General features: G+C 45.9%; 1 protein-coding gene across 1 annotated transcript; it reads left to right on the top strand.

Annotated features, from left to right (window-relative positions):
* The first annotated feature begins 9,510 nt into the window (after positions 1 to 9,510).
* EVX2 (even-skipped homeobox 2) lies at positions 9,511 to 14,209 on the top strand. Its single transcript, XM_063116360.1, has 3 exons — positions 9,511 to 9,937; positions 11,454 to 11,698; positions 13,520 to 14,209. Exons 1-3 carry the CDS (start codon positions 9,514 to 9,516, stop codon positions 14,207 to 14,209), a joined length of 1,359 nt encoding a protein of 452 aa, XP_062972430.1. The 5' UTR covers positions 9,511 to 9,513.
* The last annotated feature ends 1,172 nt before the right edge of the window (positions 14,210 to 15,381 follow it).

Genomic DNA, 15,381 nt, shown 5'->3' on the forward strand with positions numbered 1-15,381 from the left:
AGAAGAATTTTCTTATTCTTTCGTCTACTGGACTTATTCTTTCTTTTACTCAACTGAATGCCGTCTTTTCTTTTCACTTAATTGATCACCCTTTGGAAATCTTTGATATTCTGAGATCTTCCTGTAATTATACAAATATCTGCATAGAATGCTGTTCCCACACCCAGGCATTCAAGCTGCAACCCTGCAAATGCTTACTTGCATTTACGCTTTATGAGATCAAGGTGTTTGGGGAACTTTCTTCTATTCCTCCCCAAAAGTGTGAGTGAGAAAGATGAATTCGTGTGATGAAGAAGAACCAGACAGAGTTGGGTCTTTTAAAGGACGCGATCCGCTCCCTTGGGAATTCTCCCTCCCACTCCTCCTGAATTCTCCCCCGTGGAAATCAATGGGGCTCTATAGGGCTGAATTGTGGCTAGATCAGGCCTTCTCATTTTGATTTATCCTCTTCAAGGCTTTTATTCTTTTCTCTCCCCCCCCCAATCCCCATTGCAAGTAGCCGAGGATGGCCTGCGAGTTTTCCACCATGTCTTGGAGCCGCCTAACCCTATTGGGCAGTGCTCACCTCACTCGGAGAGGTCTTGAGATCAGCAGTTTTCCTTGAGTAATAACGCGACCAATTTTGTGAGGTGTCTCGAAATGCGGGACTGGCCCTGGGACAGGATACTGCGAATGGGAATCAAAATAATGACCTCACAAGGCAAACCTGCGCTCTAAGGTAGAAAAAACACTCGGCTGCCTTTCATTTTTGCGCGAAAACTGTTGTTCCGTCTCCGTCTGAAGCTTTCCAGATCAACGAGGTCTCGGGGCTGATTCACCAGCAATTGCTATATAGAATGAGGGCAGGTCACGACGACCCTACGGATTGAAACAACCCAAGAAAGGGGCTGAGAATGAGGGAGACATTCCCCGAAAACAAACTTCTCTAAACCAGACTGTCCGCTTTGAGAATGGGGGCGGGGAGGGGCGCACCCTTGCAACCCTTTGATCCACAGCAGCACCTTTCCGAGATTATTTTCCCCTCCTTCCCCCTTGGCATTTAGTCAATGTGTGTACAGCTGACATCATCTCTCCATTACATTTTCCATTTACAAATGGCACGGGCAGCATCAGAATAAACAGTTTTTCAGCTGCATCTGGCCTTGGGTACCCAGGGAACTGAGTGAGAGGGGCTTCCTGCAAAGCTAGGGTGGGGTGGTGGGAGAAAAAGTGGCGACTTGTGTTTCTAGAAGAAATGATCTCATCCCTCCCTCCCCTCCCCGAAATAAGCCCAGCGACCTAACCCAATAGCTATGCAAAATCATTTCCTAATTAAATGCTGTTTCAGTTTTTCTGTAACTCACCCCAACCAAGTTGCTTAGTCTGCCCTGCTTTTATCTAAAACGCAAGTCCTGGAAATAAAAGCAAGTCTGGAATGGTTTCTACTTAAATTTAGGAGTTTCCCCAAAAGCTGTACATCGGAGCTCAGCCTGTTATTAGCAAGCAAACCAAAGATCTGGGCAGATAACCTGGAGCCTATTTGCTGATCGAAATCCTGCGCCCCGCATTTGCACCCAGTCCTCTTCTTTATGAAAAGGTCTCTTTCTTTTGGTCACTCGCAGGTAATTTCAGTGGTGTCCAATGAGATTTCTTAAATACAGCTCATCCTGCTTATTCCACAAATCTGTGTAGTTGAGGAATCCACCTTCTGCCCAGACTGGTTCCTGACGCTTTATCCTTTAAAAATCCAGCATTTAAAATTTTTAATTTTTATTCTTATTTTTTTGAGGGGAGTAAAAAGAATGGGTCCTTTGATAAGAGAAACTCCTTTTTAATACTGAGTGGCGGTCAATGGGGCCCTAACAGAGCGCAGACAAGAAAATACATCGGCAATATTTCAATTGCTTTCTTTTAAACTGAAGTACTTAAGATTTTAGTGACTCTGTTTCCATAGAGATAAACTTCGAATGCTTCTATGTAATTGGGTTGTAGATGGGATAGTTTGGCCAAAAGCACAGTCCCGTTCTCACGTATCTTTTCCCATTGATTAATAAATGCGAAGATTACCTCTACCTAAATATTGCAGCTACTTGGATGACTACATACAGCATGTTCTTATACATGTCTACTCAGAAGTCAGCCCCATTGACCTCAGGAGGGCTTGCTTCCGTGTAAGTGTGTATAGGACTGCAGCCTTCATCATTATAAGAAAGAGAAAAAAATAATCGCATCCAAGAGGCAATTTTACTCTGACCAGCTACTTCTAGATTTATCGCCAAAGGCTCCAGACTATCTCGACAAACCTGTCAGTGTAAAGCGCTATTAAGCTCGTCGGCTTAAATAGTTTAAATGGGAAAGTTAATCAAGAGTTTCAATCTCTCCAACTGAAATCAACGGCACTTAAAAATGCTTAACTGGCTGCATCCTCCAGCGATGTAAAACGAAAGCCATCTAATTCCATAAAAGGCGTATTTAACAGCTGATGACTTTTTAGTATGGGGTTGTGCCATTCACACGTATCAAAAAGTTATCTGCAAACATGGCAGGCGCTATCCAGCCAAAATGCCACTTAATTCCAATGGGAGAGGCAATCGCCTGCTTCAGTCGCCCTTATAAACATCGATTGGACTTCAAATTGCTGGACGTTGCTTGGATTGTGGCCTGAATGTGAACTCAAACTTAAGTTCTCCCGCAAGACATGAATGTATAATAAGGAAGGTCGTTTTAGTTGAACTGGAAGAAGTAACAGAAAATACCCGATAGTAGTAATAGTCCAACTCTATTCATGTTTACTCAGAAATAAGTTCAACTTATTTCGACCAATGGGGCTTACTCCGGAATAGGTATGCATAGAATTGCAGTCTTACCGGTACTGTTACGCCCCACCCCAAGATCTTCAAGCTTAAATGCTTGCTGTTTAATAAGCTGTTCTATTTACGCATAACGGTTATCTGCCTGAGACAATGAAAATATTTTAGAAAACACAATCAAGCGGATAAGTATATTAGATTCCTCCTTAGCAATAACCTGAAGTACCTATGATACATATGCAGCTCAAATCTCCTACAGAAGTCAACAGGAATTAGCCCATCGATCTGAAGGTTTGCTGAGATGTGGGCAGAAGACTACATATTCGTGTGTGTGTGTGTTTGTGTGTGTGTACACACACACAATGTATATGTATATGTATATAAGCTGAGGTGCCGGCAGGGGAGACTTTCTTTGAGTCGGATCCCGTCCAGTGATTACATTATATGCTGTAGTATCTAAACTTGACCACTAGATGGCCCTACAAGTTTTCCGGTAAAGATTCCAAATATTGCTATATGCTAAATTTGTGCTGGACAGTCGCCCAGTATGCTAGCACGAAACTTGAAGCAACTATGTTAAAAAATAAACAAAACAAAACTACAAAAGAGAGACGGAGGGGGTTCTCAGAAAAGGCAACAAAAACTCCGCTGTCCTTTTCGTCCAATAGGTCAATAAACCTCAGGTGGTCTTGTTCCTCTTTAGGAATTGAAGGAGAGAGAAAAGTTAAGCCGCTGAATAGCATGGCCTCCCTAAACAGAAACAACTCAAGGATTAAGAGGTGCTGTTTGACATTGGTCTTCAGCTTGCAATCTGTGTATTTTTCTTGCACATTTTTACGATCAGCATCTCCTTGGGAAGATATCTTGCAGCACTTCAGACGTCTCATTGATCCTGTCATAGGAGGCACAAAAGCCCTCCTCAGAGGCATGGAGAGAGAGAGAGAGAGAGAGAGAGAGAGAGAGAGAGAGAGAGAGAGAGAGAGAGAGAGAGAACGAGAACCTAGAGGGAGGGAAGGAAGCAGGGAGGCAGAGGCAGAGAGAGAAAAAGAGAGAAGAGACGCTAGGAAGAGTGAGTTTGGGTGTGATCCATATCCCATATTGGAAAATAATTTATTTGAATGGTTCTGGATCATCTCAAATATATAAAAATGATTATATATTTCCAATAATAAATATGTATTACAATATATATCAATCATTAAGTCTGTGGTGCGTTTGTTCATTTATGCATATCTTGTGTTTTGTAAGTATGAAGTATCTCTGTGTATATATTAACCATAGATGTTTAATTATTTAAATGTTTGCATTATATGTTGCGAAATAGGGTGCATCTCTTATATGTGTTGTTACCCTTCATTTCTGTTATTTATTTATTTTCTTTCCACCTGTGTTTATGCATGTGCGAGAGAGACTGTTCTAACACACACACACACGGTTAATAACTTGAGAAGTGAAAATAAAGTAGATGCAAAATCCACATCCATACACTTCAGATGCGAAACAAGAACGCAACAGGTAATCTTGTGCATTTCCAAAAACCTCGAAGGAGGGCTGCTAAAAATTCCTACGAGCTCTGAGTACAACACACCACCGAAGGGGAGAGGATTCCTTTGGGGGGGGGGGCGGCGGGAAAGGCAGTACTCCCTCGCCTTCCTGCGAGCAACACAAGCGAATTGACCCTCTCCGTGACCCCTCCTGATCTTGCTGACACTGGCGGTGAAATCAAGTTCATCCCAGAACGTCTGGCATAGGAGGGTCTAGACTGATGTAAACACAGCCAGAACGTTAAGACGCGTTCCTCTGCGGAGACGTTGCGGGGACGCCATGTTTATTACCTGCCCTAGCAGGAACGCTCTGCAGTTCACCTCAAAGGACCCGCAGTAAAGACGGGAAACAAATATTTACTCAGCCTTCTTCCTAGGAGCACTTTGACTCTTTAAAAGCTGGTGGGGGGATTTAGGTCCACTTGAAACATGTGCTCCATTTCAATTAAGTCGGATGAGACCGCCTCAATTAAAACTTAACAAACAAGGCTCGCCTATTCTTTGATGTCACAGGCAACAACTTGTTAGAAGGGGTGGGTGGGTTTAAAAGCTTGGCTTCAGGCCGCGGCAGCGACATAAAACTTAGAAGAACAACTGGATAAACACCGACCAAGCAAAAACAGCCCTTTACATTTCCCTCCGAACATTCCCCTTTCCAAATATGCTTTACAAAAACAAGTTAACCCCCAGAAATAGTTTCCTAAATGCAGAATAGTTCTTAGTCTTCGAGCCAATTAACATAGAAGTCTAGAAATATCAAATATCAAATAACGACTCCATTAGTATGTGTTTTCTGAGAGAGAGGGAGGCATGGCGAACTGCAGAGCCTTGCGGTTGATGTTGTTACCTAATATCTACAGTGCAACCTTACACATGTTTACTCAGAAGTAAGCCCCAGGTTGTTCAATGGGCTCTACTCCCAGGTTTAGGATTGCAGCCGTAGTTGACGATTATTAAACTCCTTTTTATGGCGTGTACTAACCTTTCCCCTCTCATACGAAGGGAGCTACACTTTGAAAGAGTTCTCACATAAACTCAAGTATTGGTATTCTTTAAAAGGTGCAAAATATCAAATAACGCCAATAAAGGGGGAAAGGCTTAGACGAACTTGCAAGTAACACCTGATGCAGCCATTCTTCGACTGCAAAGTATCAATAATAATAATAATAATAATAATAATAATAATAATAATAATAATAATAATAATAATAATAGGAGGAGGAGGAGGAGGAGAAGCACCCTGGTGGATCAGACCCAGGGTCCATCTAGTCCAGCACTCTGTTCACACAGTGACCACCCACCCACAAGCAGGACACGGTGAAACAGCACCCTCCCACCCATAGTCTCCAGCAACTGGAGCATGTAGGCTTACTGCCTCGGATACTAGATGATAACCCCAAATCAACACACAGCAATTTTCTTTTTAAGCAAGGGTCCAGTCCCTTCTGAGTTCAGAATGAATTCTGGGTTAGCTTTGACCCATATAGGAGTGAGTGTATGTGCTGAAGATGTGATTATGTACCTGTAGGTTGTCTGAAGATATGGCGCAGGAAGGGGGGGGGGGAGAGAGAAAGATACCTAGTCCGTTCCAGCTTCCGAAAAAAACAGCTGGGGGCGCCAAAGGACAGCAATAAAGGCGCCAGCAGACTTCCGCTTCCCTTTTTACGACTCCTTGCTCACTCCACAGGCTTCGGTGAAGAAGCTTTCTCAGATACCTCTATGTGCATGTACAACACAGGGGTGTTTTACATCGCAGACTCGTGCATTCTTCCCACTTGTTAAACAACATGCATGTCTATTTCGGTGGGGCGATTGACTCCAGTTACCAGGTTTAGCTTTCCTTTTGCCGACGGGACTATTGGGAAAGAGGTCTCCTCTACGGACAACAACGTTCACGGGAAGTTTGGTGAATTCCAAGTTTCGTGGTATTTTGGAGGATCCCAGTAAATAGAGTTGAGAGGCTTACAGAAACAAACAAACCAACAACGGGACAGGTTTTTGTTCTATTCCAAAATTATGAACCGTGGCATACAGAGAATAAAATGCTGTTCTTATGGTTTTCCTTCCGTTACTAACCAAGCGGTCTCTGCATAGCTTTTCAGAATAAAGAGATTTTGTCATTCAACTGGGAATGGGTTAATTTCTCAACAACACCAGTTACAATGTGTGTGTGTGTGTACAAGAAGAAACCTAGAGAGACAGAAAGCTAGACATGCAAATACTGCAGCTTAAATGTCTCTGAATAATAGGATACCTGATTATGAAATGCCATTTCAGAGTTTATTCCAATTTGTTTGCCACTTTCCGCCCTTCCTGTTGCAATATGCGCCAGGCCTTCTGTTTGCTGCTACAGCTAAATCCACACTTCAAAGAACCCAACACTCTCTTCAATGGAAGGTTGGACTGGACTTTATGAACAACCGTCTCTTACATGATCCTCGAAGGCCCATCAGAAAATCTTTATTTGCAGGAACGTCCATAGAACTGTTACTTCTGTGTAAGAGAATCAAACTGCTAATGTTAGTCCTATAAAGATCAGACCTATTTAAATGAATGGGTTTTAAGCTAGTTATTTCAATGGGTTTACTCTATGTAGGACTAACATTGGATACTAGCCTAAATATTCCGTGGAGGAATATTTATGACTTTCACACATGCGATCTCTGTCATGCACACTTATTTTGCTCTTTAGGACAGTGACCCCTGAGAAAATCCCATTCCTTTCAGGGAAATTTACTTCCTCTGACCTAAGAGCTGTAGGATCACGGTGTTATTTGGAATTCAATCCAAACCAGTGGCATTACGTTCCTGAAGATACTAGCAGAATCCCAGGGAGGGCAGAGTGGGTGTCTCCATCCCTTTGAACATCCGTGATCTTACTTTCACTGGAGCTCAATAAAGCCCGCTAAACCTTCTTCAAATCAGGCCCAGTACCTGGCGCAAAAGGTCACAGATATCAGAGGAGCACTGGTTCAAGTGAAAATTAAGCACATTCAAATCGTATTGGTTTTAATGATAGAAATAAGCCACATGCTGAACTCTGTCGCATTGGAACCGATTTGGATCAAAAGCGGATTGTGCCCTCCTCATACAAATCTGAGGCTGCAATCCTCTACCCATTTACCTGGGGGTAAGCCTCGTTGAACTGAATGGGACTTCTGAGTAAATATTTATACATCTGGCAATATCAGATGTGTAAGTTACCATCTTCCTTTCAGGTCCTCTTCTGTTTAAAAGAAGGGTGTATTTTGGGATGGGGGGTTGAGGGGTGATTTGCTGGAGTGATTCGATGGTAGGAAAAACGCAGAGGTATTTTGATCCTCCATCGAAGTCAGAAATATAAACTTGAGCAGAATCGAATCGGGGGAGCAGCTCGGAAAACAGGCCTTCCTTGAATGCGAAAGGTTGGGCGCAGTAGCGCTTGAGGAGGTACTCCCAAGATGCTAATGACAAGGGCTTTATCTTCGCTTAAGCGCTTGCCCTCGGCGTCATGATTACAATCAAAGTTCTCACTGAAGAGAGAGAGAGAGAGAGTTTCCGATAAGAACACCGGCGAATCGCTGTCCCTGGTGTCCCTTACAACGCTGGGAGACTGGCTATTCCGCGGAATCTCTGAACAGAGAGAGAAAGAGGGAGAGAGAGGAGAAACAGATGAGCAAACTGAGAGCCAGGTAACTTTACTGAGTGGGCGGAGGGTGTTGAGATGCTTCGCTTTGAAACCTTAAAACCAGGCCTTTACCAATAATAATAATAATAATAATAATAATAATAATAATAATAATAGTAATATCATCATCCCAGGGCTTCGATTGAAAAAGGTGAAGGAGGTTGGGCGAGAAATCTAGGTAGAGAATGAATGAATGAATGAATGAAGGCTCCCCCCCCCCCACCACAACCTCCTCTCTGGTGCTTTAAATCATGTCTTTAAGCTTCCTTGGAACTTGTTGTTGTTATTGTTGTTGTTGTTGCTCTCAGTCAGTCAACCAGAGAGAGGATTTTGAGCCAGAGGCGAAGGAAGGACTCTAGACTAGTTTCGTTAATAAGAAGGTTACAGAAAGCCCCCTCCCTTAAAAGAGAGAGAGAGGGAGGGGGAGAGAGAGAGAGAGAGAGAGAGAAGGTCTGTGGATGCCTTACAGAAATACACTGAAACCCCTAGGATTACAATTAATGGTTCCATGCAAGGGCTCTGCTTCACTTTAGATGCTCGTGAGCTGGTACGTATCTGCCAGGGTAGTTATTTAAGTCTGGAAAAGAGGGGTGTTTCGTGTGTGTGTTTGCGCGTGTGCGGGCGTGTAAAGAGTGAGTCGATTCCTTCAAGGGAAGCCCAATCGCTTTCTTAAATAGGAAGGAAAGGTGATTAAAAGCAGCCGAATTTAGGAATGGGGTGGGGGTTCTCCCCCCCCCCCACACGTTTGGCAGCTTTTCTTCTTCCCTTGCTTTTTCTGTAAAACGCCTTCCTAGAAATCTAAGGCTTCTCTGTCATTTAGCCTGTGTTTCTGTCGGAGGACAAACGAGAAAGAAGCTGCATCGTTAGGAGCTAAAAAGCCAACACACACGCGCACACACAAGCAAAAAAAAAGGGGGGGAGGAAAGAAGGGGGGAATCAGGGCATAATGATGCACCTAAATGAAGGGGGAAATGTTGCTCAGCTCGTTTTATTAATCAGACTGTCAATTTCACCCCAGAGGCCAAACCCCAGAGCAATCCATGCAAGATCTGATCGAGCTAAGGACAAGCGCGCTTCTCTCCATTTCTGGTCTTCCTGCCGCCCTACCTGGATCTATTTGTCTGCTCAGAAGCCGCCTTCATTATCCGCTGACAGGATCTTGTATTTATTTGCTTATAAACCTGTTACAATAAATGATTATTCGACCAGCGTCATTCGTACCTTAATGACGAGGGCTCCTTTTTGTGATGAATGACATTTCGGGGCTAGAAAGGATGTATGGGTCATTTTGACCAGTCATTCCCTTCGCTTTTGCACCTCGCTTCTTCTTCTTCTTCTTCTTTTTTACGCCTCCCTCCAAACGAGGTGATCATATTTAGAGACACTCGCCGGGTTGAAGGCGAATTAGCCTCTGCTGCAGGCTGATCGTAAGGACGACCAACCAACCCTGGGAACCTTGATAGAGATATAGATATTTTTTTTTGAGGGAGTGTGTGTGGGGGAGAAAGCTGAGATGATGGAAAGAATAAGAAAAGAGATGATCCTGATGGAAAGAGGGCTGCACAGCCCCACGGCTGGCAAAAGGCTCTCGAATTTGTCAGACCCGGCCGGCAACTCGGTGCTGGAAGCCCTCGAAAATTCGCCCCACGGCGGCCGCCTCAGCCCGAGACTAACTTCCGCTTCTCTGCATAGCTCTATAGGGGACATCCCTGCCAAAGGCAAATTCGAAATAGACACTTTATTCAACCTTCAGCACCAGAACAGCGAAAGCGCCGTGGCCGCGGAACTGCCGCCCTCCGACAGCAGGAAGAAAATTAGCCATTACTCAGAAGTTGCTCAAGAGGCAGATATGAACAGCGACGTGGAGGTGGGCTGCTCCGCGCTCCGCTCGCCCGCCAGCCTGACTTCCTCCCAGCTGAAGGAAAACAATAACAAAGGTAACTCTATCGCTCCCCCGCTCCCCAGGTCTACCCCCACCCCACCCCCGCAAAAGCTGGCATTTAACTGGGACAAGAACTTGGGTGGGAATCAATGCATCTGGGCGTTCAGCAGAACCAAATCCACAAGCTTTTTTTTAAAACACACACACACACACACATTTCATTTTATTCTCAATTTATTTTTTGCTTTAGAGGTTCTGTCTGTCATTGACTACACAGCCCATAATAGGCAGTATACTAATTACTAGGGTGTAATATGGCCCTTTCTGGAATGTATATGTATCTGGCAGTGCACTGAGATATAGTGTGGAGGTCATACACTATGGATGTACACATCGGGCAGTATAGCCAAATATCTCAATGGATCTGGGGTGGTATTTATACTCTGGTACCCTGGGATTTCTATACCAAAGTGTGCAGCTCACAACTGGATTGAGAGGATGTATTCGTTGTACACACCTTCCTAGCGTGTCCCAGTATCTGAGTGTGTCTGGGTTTCTCTGCTACAGGATTTACGCTGTTTATTTGGAGATCAAAGTGTCAGTTATAGAGTATTTTGGACAGTCTGTTCCTATATCGCAAGTGTAAACGGGTGCCTTTTATGCAGTTTTGGTACAGTGTATTTATAACAGAGTGTTTGTAACCGGGCAACTCCTAGACAGCAGTTTGAAACTGTATTTATACTTCCTACAGTGTAATTTACAGAAAGTGTATCTGGATGTTTCTTTTAACCTAGGCAAATTCTCTCTGTGTCTGACTTTCTGTTTGATGTTTTCAGTAAACATACAGATCCTTTAAAAAAAAAACAATTAAGTCCCATTTATTTCGTGATCCTATTTCTTGATGTAGTCGCCCCTGCAAAGAACAATCCCCTCGGCATTGTTAATTTTGACTCTCGAAATAATACCTCACAATCTCTGGAATCATCGTAGCAACTTTTTAAAAGTCTGAGTGGAAAGAACTCCTAACCGAGGCCACTTGCGAAATTATTACTACTAATCAGACCGTGTTTCTGACTGCTGGGAGGTTTACCTTTTACCACAAAGGTGTCCTATCAGAACCCCAATTTACAACCCAAGTTTACGGGGTGATTTGGTGCCTGTGAAATGAAAGACGAGATAAAGCCTGCACAGAAAGAGATGCCCAAACCGGAGTCAGAAAATCTCCGCTCCAGGGATTTTACAAAACGCATCTCTAACTTTTTTTCCCTCCTGGGTTGAATTTGTTGCCCGGAGTAGAATCTGTTAGTGGATGATTTGACTTTAAAAGAAAACGCCTAATTTGCTTGACATTATTTGGTTATATGAAGCCATTTTAAAGGGAGAGAAAGGAGAGAAAAGAAAAGGAACTTTTATTGATTCTATTAACAGGGGCAATTTGTATCCATGACAGCCAGCATTAATTATCAGAGGGGGAGCGCGGGAGCCCCGGTTGCCAGCAGCCGGCTTGAGCTCCCCACCCCCGACGCCTCTGCCCGAGTCTCAGCCTCTCCTTGCTGCTTTTCGTTTGCTAGGCTACTCCGACGGCAACTCCACTCCCAGCACCACCACCTCGTCCTCCGGCTTAAGCGGCCTGCACGGCGGGAGCGCCTTGGGCAGCTCCAGCTCCGGGGCCGACCAAGTGAGGAGGTACCGCACTGCCTTCACCCGCGAGCAGATCGCCCGGCTGGAGAAGGAGTTCTACCGAGAGAATTATGTGTCTCGGCCCAGGAGGTGCGAGCTGGCGGCGGCGCTCAACCTGCCCGAAACCACCATCAAGGTACTGCGGCCATGCCTAGACTCGCCGGGCGGAATTTGGGGTGGGGGGTGGGGAAGCGGGGGAGGCGGGCTGTCTCCTAACCCCCGGGTTCCGGGGTTTAGCTGCGTCTTTCGCCTTCCTAAGGCACCAGGCTGAAGTCGCCCAACTCCAGCTGCGTCTTCCTGACAGCGAAGGTGTCGGACGCCACCCCCCTTCCTCCGGGTGCCCAAATCAGGGCAATTATAACGTAATAATACACCAGACCAAAAGAAAGAAAACACACACACACCCCCAGAAAGCCTAGTCCTTCCCACGGGATTGCTTAGGTATTTTCATTCTTTCTTTCTTTTTCTTTCTTTTCCTTCCTCTCTCGCTAGCTTTCTTTCCTTCTGCGAGATAGACAGTTATTTATTTTCTTCCTCTTTGTCGTTTTTCACATTTTCAAAAAAAAAAAAAAAAAAAAAGGGGGGGGAAAGGAAAGGAACAGCAATGAATGAAATATTATTATTATTATTATTATTATTATTATTATTTAAAAAGAGTTGGCTGAAGAATTGGCAACTTCACTGAGACATTTTGGGTTTGGAGAAGGTTCCCCCCCCCCCCCCGCCAAAGCCTTTCTTTTTCGTTGTTAACCTTTCTGAGGAAATCATTTTACATCAGCTGAGGAAGAGGTAACAGGGCAATTCTGTTCACATCGACTTGAAAGTAAACCATCTGGAGTTTAGATGGCTGTGTATAGGATTGCAGTCTACGTGAGGAGGCTCCTGCTGGCATCCTAAAGAAATCCTAACTCTGTTTTCAATACCAATAATAGGAGCAGAATATAAAAATCAGGAGGAGAAAAACTGGACACCTTAATACATTCCTAATAATAAAACTGTGTTTGGTGTTCAAGGTTAAACAACAACATTTATTTATGTGTTGGACTAAATCTCTTTGGAAATAATTGTTTTGAATCATTTGCGTTAATAAGATAAATAAATGGGAAGGGAGGAACAACAAACTGAAGGAGCAGGAGAAATATTATGGTGTTTCCTTGTAAAGCATCTTCTCTCTGGGCACAATCCTCAACCTCTGAATGCCAGTGGAAAATCAATCTTATTGTCAGTTTGATCCTTGGAAAATTTGACGTTGATATGATCTTGCAACCTAATTTGAAATCTAGTTTGTGTGAAAGTTCAAAACTTTGTTGACTAAATTTAAAAAAAAAAATGGAGAGGAAAAATAGCAAAAGCAAAATTAAATCCAATGCTTCCTTTCAATCACTTTTGGGAATTGGCTTGTCACCTTACAATATCATAGTGATATTATTCCCGATTATTTCAGCGTAGGAAAGGTGGGGGGAGTTTTCCTCTAAAACATCGGGAGCGGGGATGTTCCAAAGACAAATGATTTCCAAAGATGCTAGGAGAAGCCGTAGAGGCTTCCTGGTTAGGGCTCAAAAGAAACCCAAGCAGCCTGCGCCATGTAGGTAGGCGCCTTTAACCGAACCGCGGCCTGAAGAATCAACGCGGAAGACGCGGGGATCCTTTGCTTTATATCGAATTGCCGGCGAGACCGTTTCTAGAGAAGCGTCATTGGGCATCTGTCCTGGATGCTATTCAAGAAGCCCAGCGCCGTCTCTGCAAGGAGGGGAGGCGGACCAGAGTTCCCAGCCGGGCCCTGTACTGCCGGGACTAAGAGGCGGAGGCCAGGCTGGCCCTGCAGAAGAGGGACGGACGCCCGCGCGTGCTTTTGCGATGCTGCTTTTGCTGTGTTTAAAGTTGTCGTCTCCTCTCTTCTACCCCCCTCCCCTCCTGCATCCCCGTCCCGTTTCCATCTCCCCCTCCCCCGCCCCAGGTGTGGTTCCAGAACCGGCGCATGAAGGACAAGCGGCAGCGGCTGGCCATGTCGTGGCCCCACCCGGCGGACCCCAGCTTCTACACGTACATGATGACCCACGCGGCGGCCACGGGCAGCCTGCCCTACCCTTTCCATTCCCACGTGCCTCTGCACTACTACCCGCACGTCGGGGTGACGGCGGCCGCGGCCGCGGCGGCGGCCTCGGGAGCGGCCGCCTCGCCTTTCGCCACCTCCATCCGCCCGCTGGACACCTTCCGCGCCCTCTCGCACCCTTACTCGCGGCCCGAGCTGCTGTGCAGCTTCCGCCACCCGGGCCTCTACCAGTCGCCCGCCGCCGCCGCCGCCGGCCTCAACAGCAGCGCCGCGGCCTCCGCGGCAGCAGCCGCCGCCGCCGCCGCAGCCGCCGCAGCCTCTTCGGCCCCGCCCGCCGGCTCCGCCCCCTGCTCCTGCCTCAGCTGCCACAGCAGCCAGTCGGCGGCCGCGGCCGCGGCCGCGCTGGGCTCGCGCGCCGCCGCGGCCTCGGATTTCCCGTGCACCGCGGCTGGGGCGGCGGCGGCGGCGGCAGCGGCGGCCGCGGCGGCCTCGCAGCGCTCGGAGAGCGGCTTCCTGCCTTACTCGGCGGCCGTGCTCAGCAAGACGGCCGTGCCTTCCCCGGACCCGCGGGAAGAGGCGCCCTTGACCAGATAACTAGCCACCCCCGGCGGCCTAGGCGGCGCTGTGGTGCCGGGGTGGCCGAGGGCAGGGGGCGAACCGTTTTCTACAGGGGGGAGAGGAGGGGGGGACATACACTGGAGCTCTAGAAAAAAGTTGTTTTATATATATAATAGATGATTATTATTATTATTATTATTATTCTGATTTAATATGGAAGAAAAAAAGGGGGGAAAAGAAAAAAAAGATGGCTGCTGAAAAAGGGTGGTTTGGCTCCAGTGAGGGACCAAAACATTAACTTTCCGAATTTCTGCACCCCCTCCTCTCTCTCCATGCTAGGCTCTGTGTGAACCGAACGATCATTTTTTCCAGGCTTTGGACACTCGTGCCAACCCTCCGAAAGAGTCCCGCTCAGCTCCCCCTGCTGGCGTCAACGGGAACTCTTGGGTGTCTCCGAAGTAAAGGCTCTGATTTATTTATTTTTCTTTTATTTAAAATAAACATAAAAAAATGAGGCTACCTTAACCCTTGTTCCTTTGCAAATTACTGGGGTATCTTGACGTATAAGTCCCACCCAGCCGCCCCACACTTTTAATTTTATGTTTGGTGTTATTGTTGTCGTCATCATCGTCGTCATTATTATTTTGTGGGAACCAAAACCCAGCCCCTGAAGTTAGTGGGGATTTGGCTGAGGGCGAAGCAGACCAACAAACCCTGAAGCAATTAGCCACAGAGATGCCTGTGGTTAATCAGCGCAGAAAGTGGCCGTTCTAGAGGGAGGGGAAATGCGATTCTTATTATGGTTTCGTTCTGCTCTTGCCCTATTGAACTGGAAACGGCTGGCGTATTTTTAGACGGGAGGGACCCTCCAAAAGAGTGGAAAGCTAATAAGGGCTGCTGTGGATAGGCCAGTAAAAGGAAGGAAAATGTCAGACTGACAGCACGCTGGTCTAGGAAGCAGGGAGAGGGATTTAGAAAGAAAGAAAGAAAGAGACAGACAGACAGACAGACAGACAGGAAAAAAACCTCATGCTTTCTGAATACAAGAGTCCACATTATCTGGAAAATACTTGAAACTTTCTTTGCATGTGACTCATTGTTCTGAATTACTGAATTTCTTCCTTTAATTTTAATGTTGTGTTATTCCCCCCACCACCACGAAAAGATGTGTGTGTGTGTGTGTGTGTGTGAGTTGGGGGAAACATTGG

Source organism: Elgaria multicarinata, chromosome 2 (genome assembly GCF_023053635.1).
Source record: "Elgaria multicarinata webbii isolate HBS135686 ecotype San Diego chromosome 2, rElgMul1.1.pri, whole genome shotgun sequence".
NCBI classification, from domain to species: Eukaryota; Metazoa; Chordata; class Lepidosauria; order Squamata; family Anguidae; genus Elgaria; species Elgaria multicarinata.